Source organism: Paramormyrops kingsleyae, chromosome 12, assembly GCF_048594095.1.
Source record: "Paramormyrops kingsleyae isolate MSU_618 chromosome 12, PKINGS_0.4, whole genome shotgun sequence".
Taxonomy (NCBI): Eukaryota; Metazoa; Chordata; class Actinopteri; order Osteoglossiformes; family Mormyridae; genus Paramormyrops; species Paramormyrops kingsleyae.
In genome coordinates, this window is record NC_132808.1 from 13,108,066 (window position 1) to 13,124,912 (window position 16,847).

Below are 16,847 nucleotides of genomic sequence, written 5' to 3' on the forward strand. Positions count from 1 at the left end.
AAAGTGCCATTAACGAGTATAAGAGAACTGGATCAACGAACTGGAAACACACAGCATGCAGGCAATTTGGGGTCATTTGCTGAAGGAGTCAAAAGCCAAAGTCAGCTTTATTGTCATTGTGCGCATGCACAACGAGAAGAGGTAATGAGCTCACAGTGCAAGAATCACATAAAACATAAACATAAAAAAATGGTGCAAAAAAATCAGTGAGCAGAGTGGGAACGCCGTCCTCCACTAGCAGAGATTATGCAGCCAAGGTTCCCACATTGGGGGAATTCGCAGGGATCAGCACAGCGCCGCGGCTGAAGGACACACACCGACCTGAGGAGAATAAGCGGCAAGCAAGGGAGAGGATTAGAAAATAAAGACTTCATATGAATCATTAGCATTAGCGTGGCTCTGCTGGGGCTGTGCTGGGAAGGAGGCAGCGGCGTCTCCCACTGAAGCCGAGGCCAAGGCCTTCTCAGAGAGGCAGCGCCATGTGCTGACTGGGCGAAGCCGTCCTGCCATGCAGCTTACATGCACATCCATCTGTCTGCAAAGCGCTTACTCTCTACAAGGTGAGGCTGGAGCCCGGCCCAGCAAGCACGGGGAAATCTCCGGGCTCTCTCTCTATCTCTCTCTCTCTCTCTCTCTCATACACACGCACACACACACACACACACAAGTTGGTCTTTCTATCTAAACGGGGACCATCCATTCATTTCTATGGGAAAAACCCTAATAACAATCACGACACCCTTAACCCCTACCCATCCCTAACCTTAACCATAAGTAACCAACCCAAATAAAAGACTTTTGGCATTTTTACTTTTTTGATTGCATTGACAGATTTTTTATAAAACTAAGGTTATCCAAATGGGTACCTCAAAAGATGTCCCCAAAAGTATGGAAATTTCAGGTTTTACTACACTTTGGGGACAATTTGGTCCTCAAATGTGATCTATGCAAACCCACACACACACACACACACACACACACAGACATTAGGTATCTCTATCTTTGTGGGGACTGTCCATTCACTTCTATGGGGAAAACCTTAATCCCAGCAATGACGACCTTAACCCCTACCCAGCCCTAACCTTATCCATAAGTAACCAAACAAAACACGATACTTTTAGCATATTTAGTTTTTTGATTACAGTCAGATTTTTATAATGGTCTCCCCAATGTCAGAATACACACTTGGTCCCCACAATGTAATATATACATGAACCACCCACACACACACACACACACACGCAGATTCACCAGAGGATTTGCACCCCAGCCCTGGTGGTATAGGGCTGCACTGATACCCATCATTCACAGGTGCTGGTTATTTTGAGCGGTTGGTGCCCCCCCCCCCCCCCGGGTCCTTAAAGCGACCAGTCGCTGCTGGTCCAGGCGCCCCACGGCCATGATTCCCCCCCCCCCCCCCGCTGAAGCAGGCCTTTCACAGCCTTCCTCCCCTGCCCTTACATCACTCCAGCATTCCCTAATTATGCCATCAAGTGCCACAGTCTTAAGATAGCAGCTTTTCATGCATGATGCAAATAAATATTTTACTGTACCGCGGAGTTCCAGGGGAAATGCGTAACAGATAATTAAGAGCTTAATTAGATCGGCTTCCAAGAAACTGAGTCCCCAGCAAAGCTTCTTTATGCTGCGCTGTCAGACAAAGGATAACAAACAAGTAACAAAATGCCGGGACGTTTGCCATTCTGCATCTTACAACTGCGAAAACTGTCAGCAGCAGCAAAAATACAAAGAGGAAAGGTAAATATTCACATATCCAGGACATTTCATCTTCTGGGGTATTGCCATCACGTCCATTATATTATTAGAACACGAGTCTTTATAAAGCCAGATTAGCAATGTGTTATTTGAATTTCCCGTATGATCCAAAAGCTTATGGGATTCGAAACAATTCTATCCGTCCACCCCCACGTTATCCCTGCCGCCCCGCCTCCCCATCAGAGCTTGACATCATGGCAACCAAATAAGTCTCACAGAGCCCCTTTCAAAGCAGGGAACGTCGCTGGTCTCTGTGAAAAGGATACGATTGGTCAGCACATGTCAGGTGGTTTTGGGAGCCCCTATAAAATGGGAGGTGCAGAGGGGGGTGGGCCTCATCAGCTCTCAGGACAGCGGGTAGCACATGTGCCCACAGGCTTCCCCACCACCCCTCTCCTGATCAGCGCGGGGGGGGGGACTATTTACCTTAAATGAGCACCAGGTGCTCTTCTGAAAGAGGGAAGATGGTACCAGGCTTACCTGATTTCTGTTGTTCATCAGAGAGAGAGAGAGAAATGTCAGCACCTCGGGGAGCGAGCCTGACAGAGGACAGAAACGCATGTATCTCCCCGGCATAGGATGGGCAGGAGGTCTGGCGAGTGATTAACCAGCGTTTATGCCTGACCATATGACAGCGCCCTCACTTGACCAGTGTTGGAAGAACAGCACCAGTGCTGTAGATACACGCGTCCTGCCTCTTTGCTCCTCCTGTGATGCTCAGTAGACCCCTCTCAGTGATCCTGCTTGCATAACCCATCTTAATAAAATGAGAACTTGCAACAAAACCCTGACCAAGACTGCAGGTGTTTATTTGTGGTGATCTCCAGGAAAAAATCCCCCCGTATATGTAAAAAAAATAAAATAAAAATAGGCCGCCCACTCACACGTACAAACAGAGAAGAGAACACACACAGATACATGCATGCAGGTATCCACACATGCAAGCAGCACTGACACATCTCCCTGACAGCAATGTCGAGCTGCTTAGCTGCATCGCTCTTACTTCTTGGTGCCCCATCGCCATGGCGACTGTCTGTAACACCTCCAGTCACCTTGAGAAGTGCGGGTCCCGTCTCACCTTGACTCTCAGCATCATTAAAGCACAATCAGCTGCACAGCCAGATGGGAAATCAGTTCCGGTCCGCTGACCGCGCTGCGGATTTATTCACGGCTGTCTCGCAGATGTAACGGTGTAGCCACGACCCACCACCGCGGAATGGGGTACCGCTGAATCTCCCGGGAGAACTGAGGAAGAATATCAGGCAGTTAACCCGCGATTACTGGCCGGCAGACCCTAGGGCATCCCGGAGGTAAACATGGTACTGGGGACAGCACAGCATGCGAGGCCGTGTAAAAGGCGGGTGTCAATTTAGTCGCCCGAGGTCCTGCCTGATTAAAATTCCTCAAGAACCCAGACAGGCTTTGCCTCTATGTTCATATTCATGTCTTCACACGACCAAACATGGCTTTGGAAACAGAAAAACATTTCCTCAGGGTGTCTTTCTCCCGTGCCTCAGTCCAATTACCTGCGGTGCCAAAACAGGGGCCGGGAGAAGTCGCTGGTTTGAGAGCTGCCCTGTGCACAAGGCTGGCTGGGGGGGGCACTGCTCCCCGAAATAACCACCGGTGACAAGATCCACCGACGGGGGTGGTGGGCGGCTCCTCGAAGGCGCACTGATACTCTCGCCCGTCAGGCTCTGGTCTCGGTGCAGAGCGAGCGGATTCCGAGGCCCGCGGAGACGCACTGATACTCTCGCCCGTCAGGCTCTGGTCTCGGTGCAGAGTGAGAGGGTTCCGAGGCCCGCGGAGATGCAGACGGGCATCCTGGCTCCACTCATGACCGGTGGAGCTGAAGCGCCTGGGCTCTCCAGGGAACCTGCCCTGGCAGGACGGGCTGATTTTACCCATCTGAACGTCAAGGCACTGAATGGCAGTGCTGACAAACATCATTATTCAGCTGCGTCTCGGTCGCCTTCAGTCATTCTAGACGAGAGCCATTCATTTTGCACTTTTTAGCCAAAAGCCTGAAATGACTGATGAACACCATGTCTTGTTTTATCACCATTAAGTTCCAGGGACTTGGTCAAAAGTGAACAGCAGCTTCCTGCTTGATTATGCCCTTGACAGTGACACATCACATGGTTGTATAACATGTAGAAGCCCCTACCTACACTCCAAAAACACTGGACCCAGCCAGTTGTCTCCTGAGCAGTTGGCCTATTGTGAGCTGGGCATGGAGATCTTCTCAGTGTCACCCAGCTGTCCTTCTATTAGCCAGTGACACATGAACCTCTTGCTCTTTCTGCTCCTGGTATCCATCTCCTGTCGCCTGACTAGCTGCCTCACAGAGCTCACTCAGGACATAGTCAGTGGTATGAGAGGGCCACCTCTGCCAGCGGTACGAGAGGGCCACCTCTGCCAGCGGTACGAGAGGGTCACCTCTGCCAGCGGTACGAGAGGGCCACCTCTGCCAGCGGTACGAGAGGGCCACCTCTGCCAGCGGTACGAGAGGGCCACCTCTGCCAGCGGTACAAGGCCTAGTAGCAAAGAACTCTTACGTCTCTGTCCAGCTCTTCACGCTGGCAATTAAACACCATAACCCCTTTGTGAATGAGAACAGAGCCCACATCACGCCTTAAATGCTCAGGTTGTCTGTTTCTTTTTGTTTTGGAGGGAAACTCCTTCCCCACCACATGTACACTAGCATGGCCGTGCTGGGAGGCTGCCTGGGGCAGACGGACATGGTGCCCGGTAACCATGACAGACACGGGCAAACTACACCGGGAGAAAGAATGAAGGTGAACAGCTAGACCCTCCCCAGGGTGAGCCCTGTCCTTAGGTCCGCCCACTTGATGGCCCCCAGCTACAGGACGTCCCGCTCGTGTGTCACCAGGCCCCTCATAGTCAAGCTGAGGAGAAATTAAATGACTTCCAGAAGAACAAGGGGAGCGAAAACCAAACAGCAAGTAGCAAGAGTCTTTACAAGCCTGGGGGCAGCTGGGGGGGGGAGGCTGACCAACCTCTGCCATCTGCCCCTCTCTCTCTCTCTTTCTCTCTCTTTCTCCTAACCTAACGTGTCACACAACGGGGACGTGACCACACAAGCCGCCGCCTCGATGAGCCGCCCTTCTGACCAATCAAATCGAGTCCTCCCCAAATGGGCAGGGCGGTGGCCAGGGGGACGTACCCAGTGATTCAGCCGTAACACATGTCATTCCCACTCCCCCTGAGCCTGGAAGCGCTGCTCCTTTTGTCCGTTTCCAGCACCCCACCCCTGATGGACCGGCAGGCCACCTATAGCTGCAACCTCTGCGGAAATGACATGTGAGGGAAAATGTGCGGAAGGCGCCTGGGCTCGCGAGACGCGGCGTGGCTCAGACATGGCTGAGCTGTAGCGGCTCGGACAGCCGGCCGTCACCATGAAAGGAGGCTCTCTAATCCCCGGCTCGCTCCCGAGCTTTAGCTACATGAATGTATCAATTCCTATTAAAGCTGCGAAGAAACCAGGAAATAAACCAGAGAGAAAGAAAGATCAACCCCCCCCTGCCCCCGCCAACAGTATATAGAAAATGGAGGGCTAAGCTGAAAGGAGACAGAGACAGGCCTCGGGGTCTGAAAAGGCCAGCCGTGTACGGGAGGCTCGGAGAGGAGAACATGGGCACCATCTCTATCTCTGATGGACCACCGACCTCCTGCTGTGTCACTGGTCCGAACTGCCGGGCCGTGGGAACGTACCATAGGCTCTTTAAGTATAAATAGATAAATAGAAGGGACTAAGAACCCCCCCGCCCAGAAACACATTAAAGGCTCATCTCCGTCCCTGACACTACACTCACCCCCCCCGCCCCCACTACTGTCACAGGATTCCCAGCAGAGCCAATATGGCTCCTCTTTCTGACACTGGATAATCTAGAACGTTCCATTTAATCGACACCCCGGTCCCCTGGCCCTTTTCTCCAAAGCTAGCGTCAGGGTACAAGGTTGTCTGGCTGCACGCACCCCCGCCCCTCCATCCCCGGCCGCTCCACCGGATCAATCTATCAGTGAGCAAGCGTCTGGCCGGCCGCAGTCAGCTGGGGGGGGGGGGGCGGTATAAATAGCATCCATTGTGCCGTTAATATTTATGGCAGTGTTTGCTCAGGATTTAAGTCCCTATAGATCAAAATCAAGACACGCCAGGCCTGGCAGAAAAAGTGTGGATGTGACGGTTTAATGAGTGACCTTTTGCTGCACGGGGGGACCAGGACTGGGGGGGTCGGCCGTGTCCCTTATCAGCCTGCTGCCTGCCAGCCGGAGGGGGATGCTGTCGCTTGGCAGGGCCGGCCAGACCCACAGCAACACCCCCCCAACACACAGGGCACCTATTCCCGCTCAGCATCTGCCTCCCTCAGCATCTCATGCAGTCTCTCACCATTTTGCCAACTTGGAAAAATATAGTTATGCTTCTTATCGTTAGCAAATCGCCTATATATTTCCATTTGGTTCTCTGCCTGGTTACGATGTGCTTAAACATTTCATCAAGGACCCTCTTCGCCTGATTATGTTCTTGTTAAGCAGTAGTACATGTCTAATTAATGTTATAGTGTTTTTCATGCGGGCACGTCGCTGTGTAGAGCTCTGAAAGCGTCTCTGGGTGCCTCACCACACAGCGCACTGACAGAACAGCTGTTTTCTGATTAAACTCCCCGAGCACTTCATCAGGAAACAGGTCACCGATCCGAAATAGATTTTTCTGTGCCCGACTTGACAGGCTTCCATTAACAGGGGGCTCATAGAAATACCAGCCACTTATTTTTGGATGTTGCTAAAATTAGACAATGAGGAAAAAAAGATTCGTAATTAAAAACCGAGCAAAGCCCAGCAAACAGGAAGTGCTGCGCTGAGTGGGCCGGCTCTCTCCGCCGTCCCTAACTTCACACGTTAAAGCCGCACACTGCGCTCACGCTCCGATGCTAATTACACACGCGGCGGAACGCAGAGGTGCAGCCACTGTTTGTGTTCTGGTGCACAAATGAGCACACTAATGGAGAGAGACCCGCTCTGTAATTAATCACGCATCCGACGTGGGATCCTGAAGTGGATCGCACAGCCCCTCGCTGCCTGTATACCACTGGGGGGCGCTGCAGGGTGTCAAGTATGGGAGATAGCGCAGAGGATTTTTGCTGTCTAGATCATTTCTGCGATTCCCTGGCTTTTGACCAGCTCACTCTCCCTCAATACTGACCTTTTCCCACAATGGACAAATTGATAAACTGATCCAGGGTCAGTAGCATAACGGTATCTCCGGAACAGATGACCTCTAACCTCTGGACAAACAATGGCGCTCTATGCACTGGGGGGCCTCCACCATGATGGAAACAGGGCAGATGAAGAGCTCCCCCTTTACATGCATCCGGGGGGTGAGGGGGGGGGCATATACCATCCTTGGGGGCCACACACCATCTCGGGGGGGTAACACACCAGCACGGCAAATAAACTGAAGGTAGTGTCCATCAAAATGGAAGGAAAAGACAGGGAGAGAAAAAGAGAGGAGGAGGGAACTGAGAGAGGAAGGAGAGTCAGGGCACCTCACTGAGTCATGGAGAGGAGGGAGAGTCAGAGCACCTCACTGAGTCATGGCGAGGAGAGAGAGTCAGGGCACCTCAATGAGTCATGGCGAGGAGGGAGAGTCAGGGCACCTCACTGAGTCATGGCGAGGAGGGAGAGTCAGGGCACCTCACTGAGTCATGGAGAGGAGGGAGAGTCAGGGCACCTCACTGAGTCATGGCGAGGAGGGAGAGTCAGGGCACCTCACTGAGTCATGGAGAGGAGGGAGAGTCAGGGCACCTCACTGAGTCATGGCGAGGAGGGAGAGTCAGGGCACCTCACTGAGTCATGGCAAGGAGGGAGAGTCAGGGCACCTCACTGAGTCATGGCGAGGAGGGAGAGTCAGGGCACCTCATTGAGTCATGGAGAGGAGGGAGAGTCAGGGCACCTCACTGCGTCATGGCGAGGAGGGAGATTCAGGGCACCTCACTGAGTCATGGCGAGGAGGGAGAGTCAGGGCACCTCACTGCGTCATGGCGAGGAGGGAGAGTCAGGGCACCTCATTGAGTCATGGCGAGGAGGGAGAGTCAGGGCACCTCACTGAGTCATGGCGGGGAGGGAGAGTCAGGGCACTTCACTGAGTCATGGCAAGGAGGGAGAGTCAGGGCACCTCACTGAGTCATGGCGAGGAGGGAGAGTCAGGGCACCTCACTGAGTCATGGCGGGGAGGGAGAGTCAGGGCACCTCACTGAGTCATGGCAAGGAGGGAGAGTCAGGGCACCTCACTGAGTCATGGCAAGGAAGCTGCAGCTCTGGGAAACTGAGAGATTTACGCTCGGTCCCACCGAAATCCCCAACACCTTCTTCCTGAGACACGCCCCTCTGGTGAGGGGGTCTCACCAGCAAAACAGAGTGAAGAACAGCACATCCAACACAGAGAATAGCCCTCCCCCCCCTTTCTGACTGACTGATGTCAGCGCTAATCTGGATCAGTCTCACTACATCGGACATGAGCCCCCCTGTTTTTAACCAAAAGCAGCAGGTTCCCCGTTACCATGGAGCGCATGGGGTGGAGCGCATGCAGGAATCCACGTGGGTCAGACCCACACTAAACCTACTCTATCTGCATAAAACCACAATTTTACCCCCCCATCCCTGCTGTTGTGGTAGTTCATCATTCCGAGTGGCCTTATCATCAAGCCTTATTTGCCTTATTTCCCGTAAAGTAGAATGAGCGTGAAAGTAAATTAAAAGCCCCGTGTGAAGAAAAAGAACCATTCGGGTGCTGTGAGCTCACAGTCACCCTCCGCTGACCTTAAGCCAAGACCTGGAGCCAAGTCCGGAGCCCGAGAAAGGGGGAACGAGGGACGCCAGGGGACGGAGGAGGAGGAGGCTTCTCAGAGCGGCTCATTGTGAGGACACAAAGGCAGCCAGAGGCGGTCACTGCCTCCCTAAGACGGGGCGGCCCCGGCGCTGGCAGGAAATAGGCTGCTTTAATGTGCATGATCGGGAAAGAGGGCGTACCAAGGCGGACGGGCGCTTGTTATGGGAGCAGCGCTCTCAGCCCAGAGCCCGACTCCCAAGAGTCATGGCTTAAGATGCAGGAAAAAAAAAAGCCAGCATCTTCGGCACTCTGTCTCTCAGCGGACGCTGTTATCCCAAAGCGACTCATCTTGCACATCTCACAGTTTGACGTGTTACCCATTTATTCCGCCAGATATTTTACTGGGGCAGATCAGGAGGAGTTTGACATTCAGGAATATAACAGCGAGTGACTTGCAGATCTTTCGGGGAGTAAATAGAGCTATGTCATTTTGGATGGGATGGCAGCAGGATGACACCATATGGTTTTTGGTTCCAGGCTGGGGCTGGGTAATAACACAGCTCACAAAAAAACCTGATCGGGCAGGGGGGGGCTAATAATTTAATTGTAAGGACATCAGCAGGGTGCAGAAATAGGAAAATGTCTAGAACAGAAGCTTCGATCTCAAGAGGACAGAGATGCCTCATTAACATAAGGGCCCAGTACATTTAGGGCCAGCCATAGACGCACATACACTTAGGAAGTATTACCAAGCCTGGCTTTAAAAAACAAAAAGTACTCTGTGTAGAGCCCAAGTGCACGATTAAAGTCGGGATGAATCTCAATGGATAGACGATGACAGGAGCCAGGACTCTCCAGGGAAATGCAACAAGGGATTGGGTGGCATTAAGGCAGACAATCTCCGCAACGCGCCAGTGGCTCGGCACAGTTTGCTAATCCCAGAAGCTGCAGCCTTGCAATAGCGATCGCTCTGGTTTAAATGGTAATCTCCTGAAGTCAAATGTTTGCAAAAGAATCCGGGGCAGGGACCCCTGACCCGGGAAGGTGAATATATTTCATTTGTTGTCTGTGTGTATATCTGTGTCTGTGTGTGTATTATGTTTATATTACATTGTGGGGACCAAATGATCTCCACAATGTAATAAAAACCTGTTATTGTGACGTTTTCAGGTCCCTACAAAGATCTGAATGCAATCAAAAAACTAAAATGGCCAAAAGTCTCATATTTAGTTTGGTTACTTATGGTTAAAGTTAGGGCTGGGTTAGGGGTTAAGGTCATTATGTTGTGATTAGCGTTTTCCCCATAGAAATGACTGGACAGTCCCCCCAAAGATATAATTACAATTGTGTGTGTGTGTGTGTGTGTGTGTGCGTAAGACAGAGGGTTTATGAGAATGTACCTGCTCAATTTAAAGAGAGTCTTTTCATATTCAAGAACCCGAAACCCATCTCACATAGACCAGCCAAGTCCCTCGCATATATGCATAATACATTCTGCTAACTGGTATTAAATTATTCATAAATTTCATTATTCATAAATGTTTCTGAAATAGACATATATGATATCATTTGTCTTCAAGATCTTATTTAAGCTGGTCTTACGCTGGACTGAAGGGCCATGTGACACAGAGTGGGAGTTCTAATGAAATTAACCCCCCCCCCCAATCCTTCAAGGTGGCAAATTCCTCAGCATGTGAAAGGCCTTCAGATATTACAAATGCTGGACATTTATAACATTCATCTCTCGTAATTTTACCTTTTAAAATTTAAGCATAGCTGAAACAAAGGCTCATTTCAGACTACAGTGGCGATGTCCAGACTGCCCTGGTTCTGGCTGACAGTGGGACATGCCCCGTAGTATGAACCACACGCAGTCACTCTAGGAACACAGTGCCAAGATACGCAATTCTGAAGTCCTTACACTTTGGCCCTAATAGAAATCCTCTAAAGTACAGTGGAAATACCCTTCAGTAGGGGTTAGACACACAGTATCCGGGTTTTTCCAAGTGCTCCCGTTACCAAGACGGGTTCATATTAAATGATATTCGTCCGGAACGTTCAAAATACAGCCCCGGGCGAATGGGCATCTGTCAGGAGATATTAAGGACAAAACTGATCTTTGCTCTGAAGAGAATGGAATAATACCGATGCTGCTCCTTCGTTTGAAGCTTTACGGGAAAGAGAGGTATCCGGGAGAAGAAAGGATGGTCATGACTCCATTTCCATACGGTGCTCAGATGTGGCGCGGAAGCCTTTTCCGTCCTGCCTGGATATGATTAAAAGGTGGTTTAAAGGAATGGAAAGCAGAGCGCTGCCCCCCCCCCCCCAGCCCCCACCTCCAAACCCCCGCTTAATTTTTCTCCTGCCATCAATATTGTCAGAGACCTTTCCACAAGACCTTTCTCCGACGTGATCTTCTGAGCCTTCAGAAGAGATCGCTGACGTTGAGTGCAGACTGAGCACCAGCACACTCCCCGACAGTAGAGAAAGGCAACATTTTCCTCCTTTAACGGAAATGTCTAGGAATACCAGGATGACCCCCCCCCCCCCAAGGAAGTCTGGATATGCTCCCCCGATCCAAAGGTGTCACCATGCTGACGTTACTGAGAATCTTCAGTAAGAAGTAAAGACTGAGGTTCGGCAAACAGAGACGCCGCCTGACCCCCCCCCGCTGATGCTCAGCATGGGCATCGCGATAAAAGACACAGTCAGCAGCATGATTTCGGGGCTCAATGGCACATGGCTCCTTTCCCCTTTCAATCACCCATCCAATTGGGCTGCATCCCACTTCCGCGTTCCGCCACTGACCTATTAAATATGGCGGGGGGCACTTGCAGGTGAGCGCGTGTGCTTTAATCAAAAGCAAATGTCACGATGTCAGAAATCGGCACTCCGCTTTATGTCCTTCACTGTACGCTAAATGAGCCGCACTCTGCTTGCAGGTATATATGACGGTGAAAAAAATAAACAGGTTTCACATGGTCGCTATAAACAGAACGCCCCCCCCCCCCCCGGAGTGGTAACTGGAGAGACACTGACCTTCTTCTTATTGGTGGGGCAGATGTAGAAGTTGGTGACCACGATGGTGGTTCCCGGCATCAGGTTGAGCTTGGAGTAGGTGGTGCCATAGTCACTCGACCTGTAGAAAAGCAAAGAGCAGAGAGGTTACACACCATAACGTTACACATGCTGAAGGACATACATCTAAGGTTCATATTATTACATGGACCTTGGGGCACCCAGGAGATATTTAGAAAGGTTACAATGCATTATTACATGGTGCTAGGGAAAAAGATTTTCATAAAGTTAATATTACATTATTTTAATGACCTTGGGAGATGTAGGCTTTGGCCAATGCTACATAATAGTTCTGATATTCTGTCAATTACTAAGCTGATGTGTAAAGTGTATCAGTGGAAAAATAAAACAACTCAAGGCTAAATGGTAGAACAACATGGGCAAACAACACAGCATTTAAATCAGATCAGACACAGAGGCAAACTGGGAGACACTGATTACATCTGGACACACAACACTTTGCTAAAAAGACCCTGGAAAATAAGGAGCCAGACCACCCCACCGTTTTAATCACTTAAATCTTTTAATACCATTAAAATCAATGATGAACCACCATGGTGCTGGGTTCACAGATTCTGCCATCCGCTGGTAAAAGGAGTTCACAGCCTTTCTTAAATAATGAGACAACTCTGATTACGACAGACAGCATCCACAAGCTTACGTACAATATGCCAGTTCCTTTGAAGGTAACGGACCTAGTCATGCTGGTCTGGTAAGTATTAGAATTGATCAGGGGGGTAGTTATGTGGCTCCAGCCATTGTACCTTCAACACATGGAACCAGACCGCAAATGGAAAACAGTGCTACAGGCCGGAACCGAAAGCCGAACTGAGCTCAGATCAGAATCCGGCAGTTCATGGAGGTGACTCAGCGGCATGAGTTCGACCTTGAGATTAAGCTGCACCCGCCGTCAGCGGCCTGACGCAGAAGTGCCTCGTGTAGCTCTCAGCCAGATCGTTGCCTTCGCCGACGTTTTCTGGAATGTTCCAGGGATGCCACAGGAAATGGGGCATCCGTGGAGAGAGTATGGAAGCCAACCTTGTCCCTGCAGTGGGCACATTCTCCGCCTCTGCTCCCGACAGGGATATTCTTAACCAGGATGAAGCGCACATGGAGACAGATCGACTGGTCGCTGTGGCGCATCGCCCTGTCCGCTGGGCCTCCCAGGCGGCATCATCACCACAGCAGGGCATTGCTGCATTCTCACTGCCCACCGGCAATATATGAAAATCGAGGGGTCGCAGGTTTGAATCCCAGCAGTATTGTCAATACCACTCGCAAGACGAAAGTATCCAGACCGCAGCAACTGCCCAGACTCAAAGGCATGCACAAAAACGAGCTTCATTTAACTGAAATTATTCGGCGCAGTAGTCACCGGCTCCAGTCTGCACCCAGACCGAAACACAATTGTATCTGGACCGCCTGAGTGATTCCTCCCAGTTTTTTTTTCAGATGCAGTGGACCTTGGATTTATGGAATTTGGCCCTCAGGGAAAATCAGATGGGGACCCCGGACTTAGCAGGACACAAAAGCAGTATGTCATGGTCTTTAGTGTTGAGGATCTCGAGAAGACAGTGTGACACGGCATTGCAAACTGTTTTGAAGACGCCACGCCTCCTACCAGGCCAGATAAAGGCCCACAGAACAGGTCAGATGGAAACATTTCCAAGGTGCCTCATAGAGACTGGAGTTCAATCGCCTGTTTGGATCACCTTCTCTCCAATTTGCAGTGTAACCTTGAGCTCTTCTTACCAGTAGAGTGAACTGGAAGCAATGCGGAGAGAATACCATTCATCTCGCACCAGCAAAGCCTATAATTTAGCCCCTTCATTGAACGGTTTTTGTTGCCTCTCCTGGTCCTGGATCATATATTTCTTTGGATACCACCCCAAGTGAATAGAGCTCTGCTCTCCGCCAGAGAAGGTGCATCACTTTTAAATTCGCTTAGTCCCTTTTCTTTAAGAAGGTCCAAGATGCCCACAGCAGATCAAACAGCCCACAGCAGATCAAACAGCCCACAGCAGAGCACTTCTTTGGTTTCCTGCCCAGTCCAGAAATACCAACCTCCTGTTGATTTTAATTACTTGAGCACAGTCAGATGATAACAGGTGACATAATCTTGTAACTGTTTGGGGGGAGGGCAAACTCTGAGCATGACTAGGTGAGGGTAACTGTATCCCAACCCCCAACATAAAGTGAGGTTTGGAAAAGATCAAGGTACTCAGTCTTATATTTGAATCCAATGAAATCCTCTGTCTAGTAACTGGGACAGAGCAGCACACATACTTTCCCCTATGCCAGGAACCCATATCTAAACCCCTCAACGAAGACCTAAACTTCCCCCAAAAACCTAAACTCCACCCACAGCTATCTCAAACTCCCAAGGTGACACAGAAGGGATATAGACAACTAAATGGAGCTTTACATGTTCCAGTGTGAAAACTACCAAAAGTTCCAGTGTAACCCTGCTTGGCAATAGCCATGCCTCTAGTGACAGTCAGGCCAACAGTCTGGCCTCCAGGAGAAACCAGGTCTCCAGGAGAATTTCGGCCTCCAGTGTGGCTAGGTCTCCAGGAGAGGCTAGGCCTCTAGTGTGGCTAGGCTTCCAGTAGCCAGGCCTCCAGTGTGGCTAGGCCTCCAGAAGGCAGACCTCCAGTATGGCAAGGCCTCCAGATGCCAGACCTCCAGGAGAATTCAGGCCTTCAGCGTGGCTAGTCCTCCAGTAGCCACACCTCCAGGAGAAGCCAGGCCTCTAGTGTGGCTAGGTCTCCAGTAGCCAGGCCTCCAAGAGAAGCCAGGTCTCCAATGTGGCTAGGCCACTGGAAGCCAGGCCTCCCACTGACAGCTAAAATAACAACAGACCTCCAAAGATCTAGACTTTTGTAGATAAGACTGACACTAATAGCTCAAGAGAAATCTGGTAATTCAGAGCACAAGCCAGGCAGTAAAGGTGCAGTAAATGTACTGCAAATGATTGGCAAGCATCAAGAAACAGCACCACAAGTACACAAACCAGGCAACAGTAGCTCACAAGTGCAACACTAAAAAAATACTATATCAAAATACACTATAAAAGCAAATATATACATTAAATAAAGGTATTTTAAGAGATCTATATGTAGTAATATAAAACTGTATAATGCCAGATCCTAGAAACATACATTATTTGTGCAAAAGTCTTAGGCAGTCAAAAAAAAAAAACGCTTAAAATTATTCATCTGGGTGGGAAGAATTTGCTCATAAAAAAAAAAACAATTTATCCTTAAAAGAACACAGCTTCAGTTCCAAAACTTTTCCTCGGGGGCACCTCAGCCATTCCATGTTTTCGTTAATTTCACCACCAGCTCACCTAATTATTTAGCTTAATTAGTTAAATAACCCAATGAGGTACTGCTTTGCCAAAAGGCTTGGGCTAGTTGTCAAGTCAAAGAAATTCATGGGTGCATTAAATGGTTGCTGCAAATGCTGGGGTGATTTTAGCGGAGGCTTTGAATTTGCTAAGCTAACATACTTTTACAGGCATAATCATTGCTCCACCATGAAGATCATTTAAAAGAAACAAATCTTTGATTGCCTAAGACTTTTGCAGAGTACGATACTGTATATTACAAAAAATGCAGTGAAATGCAATTTAGATATTGTGAAAATAGCCCACAAATAATTCAACATTTGTTTTCCAGTGTATTTTATTTATCTGCACCAAGAAAGACTCACACGACCTTTATAGGTGAAAGCTGTCAATGCATCAACTGACATTCATCTACTGACCTCCTGCACAGAAATTTAGCCTAGCCAACTCAAGTATCAAATCAAGGGGAAACCAAGATAAAGGACTAGGGAATGAAACTTAAGACACTGGGAGGAGGACTACCCATAAATCCACCATAGGTATTAACATCACCGTCCACAAGGTTCTTCTCTGAAGGTGTACTTTTGAGACTTGACCTCAGAACATTCCGTGTAGGTTACATCTATGGTGGCAGGTTCCTAGGCCTGTGAAACACCACTGGTCCCTAAGACAAGCTTGTCAGTTGCAGGCTGTATGAAGCCACTTTGCCGGCCGAGGATAAGGTCAGCCGGCAATATTAAACATACATTTTCAAAGACCGCTTGCCAGTTTAATTAGGTGCACACTCTGCCAATATTCTGTCAGTAGCAATGGGGTTGGGGGATTTAATTACCGGCTTCGTGACAGCTGCCAGTTTGGCCGGAGCTATCCTGGAAAGTCCAGCTCAGCTTCCGGACTCGGCACTCACTCATGGAGACCCAGACCGGTCCTGGTCCAGTCCAGAGTACAGCTATACTGTACATAGCATAACACTCGCATCTAACAGGACTCAACCACTCTACATGTGGACTGATCCATTCTTTATGTGCAATGTGGGAGGAGGGGAGTATGAAAGCCCTCCCCTCACTGAAAAGCCCTCTTCCTCGACCTTCCTCACAGCTGCAGCCACCTGGTTACTCCTTGTTCCAGAGACCTCTGGCACACCAGTCCATCCTTTTGGACCAAATGATGTACGATACATAATATGGCTCAATGAAAAGACATAAGGCTGTACATACTTCACCATGCAGCTAATCCATCAATGTTCCAATAAGTTATCTAGTACTGGGCCACAGGGACCCTGGAGCCAATCCCAGCCAGCATAGGGCACAAGGCAGGCGACATCCTGGATGGGAAGCCAGGCCATCATAGGGCAAATAGGCACAGACATGCCAGAGAGATGCCAGTTTGCCTAATGCCATGATTTTGGACTCCGAGTGGAAATCAGAGTTTCGGCATGAAACCAACTCAACATGGGGGGAACATGCAAACTCTACACACACCCAACAGGGCACAAGATCCACCAACCCTGGGGGTATGAGACTGCAGTGCTACCCACAGAGCCTCTGCCTTAATCACTAGGTTTAATTGCTTCAGTACATATTAATCTATGTAAAAGTCCTAAGGAAAATGTATATTTCAAAAGTGCAGACCTCACCTTTTCTGTAAATTGATAAATACTTGTTCCACTCAAAAACACACCTTGAGAAGATTCAATTCTATCACAGAATAAGCTGTGGGCACCCTTGAAAGGAGACAGGAGGCACTTTAGTCAATTTAGAAATAGCCACAGGCCTCATGGTTGACTAAGTACAC

The 16,847-nt window shown here is 49.6% G+C and overlaps 1 protein-coding gene across 5 annotated transcripts in view; it reads right to left on the bottom strand.

Moving 5' to 3' along the window:
* The window catches only part of sorcs2 (sortilin-related VPS10 domain containing receptor 2), a 189,769-nt gene that overhangs the window by 83,484 nt on the left and 89,438 nt on the right, over window positions 1-16,847 (bottom strand). For all 5 annotated transcript variants that reach the window (XM_023825439.2, XM_023825438.2, XM_023825437.2 and 2 more), the window contains one exon: window positions 11,666-11,765. In XM_023825439.2, the coding sequence (XP_023681207.2) occupies window positions 11,666-11,765 (100 nt within the window). The remainder of the gene's footprint in view (window positions 1-11,665; window positions 11,766-16,847) is intronic.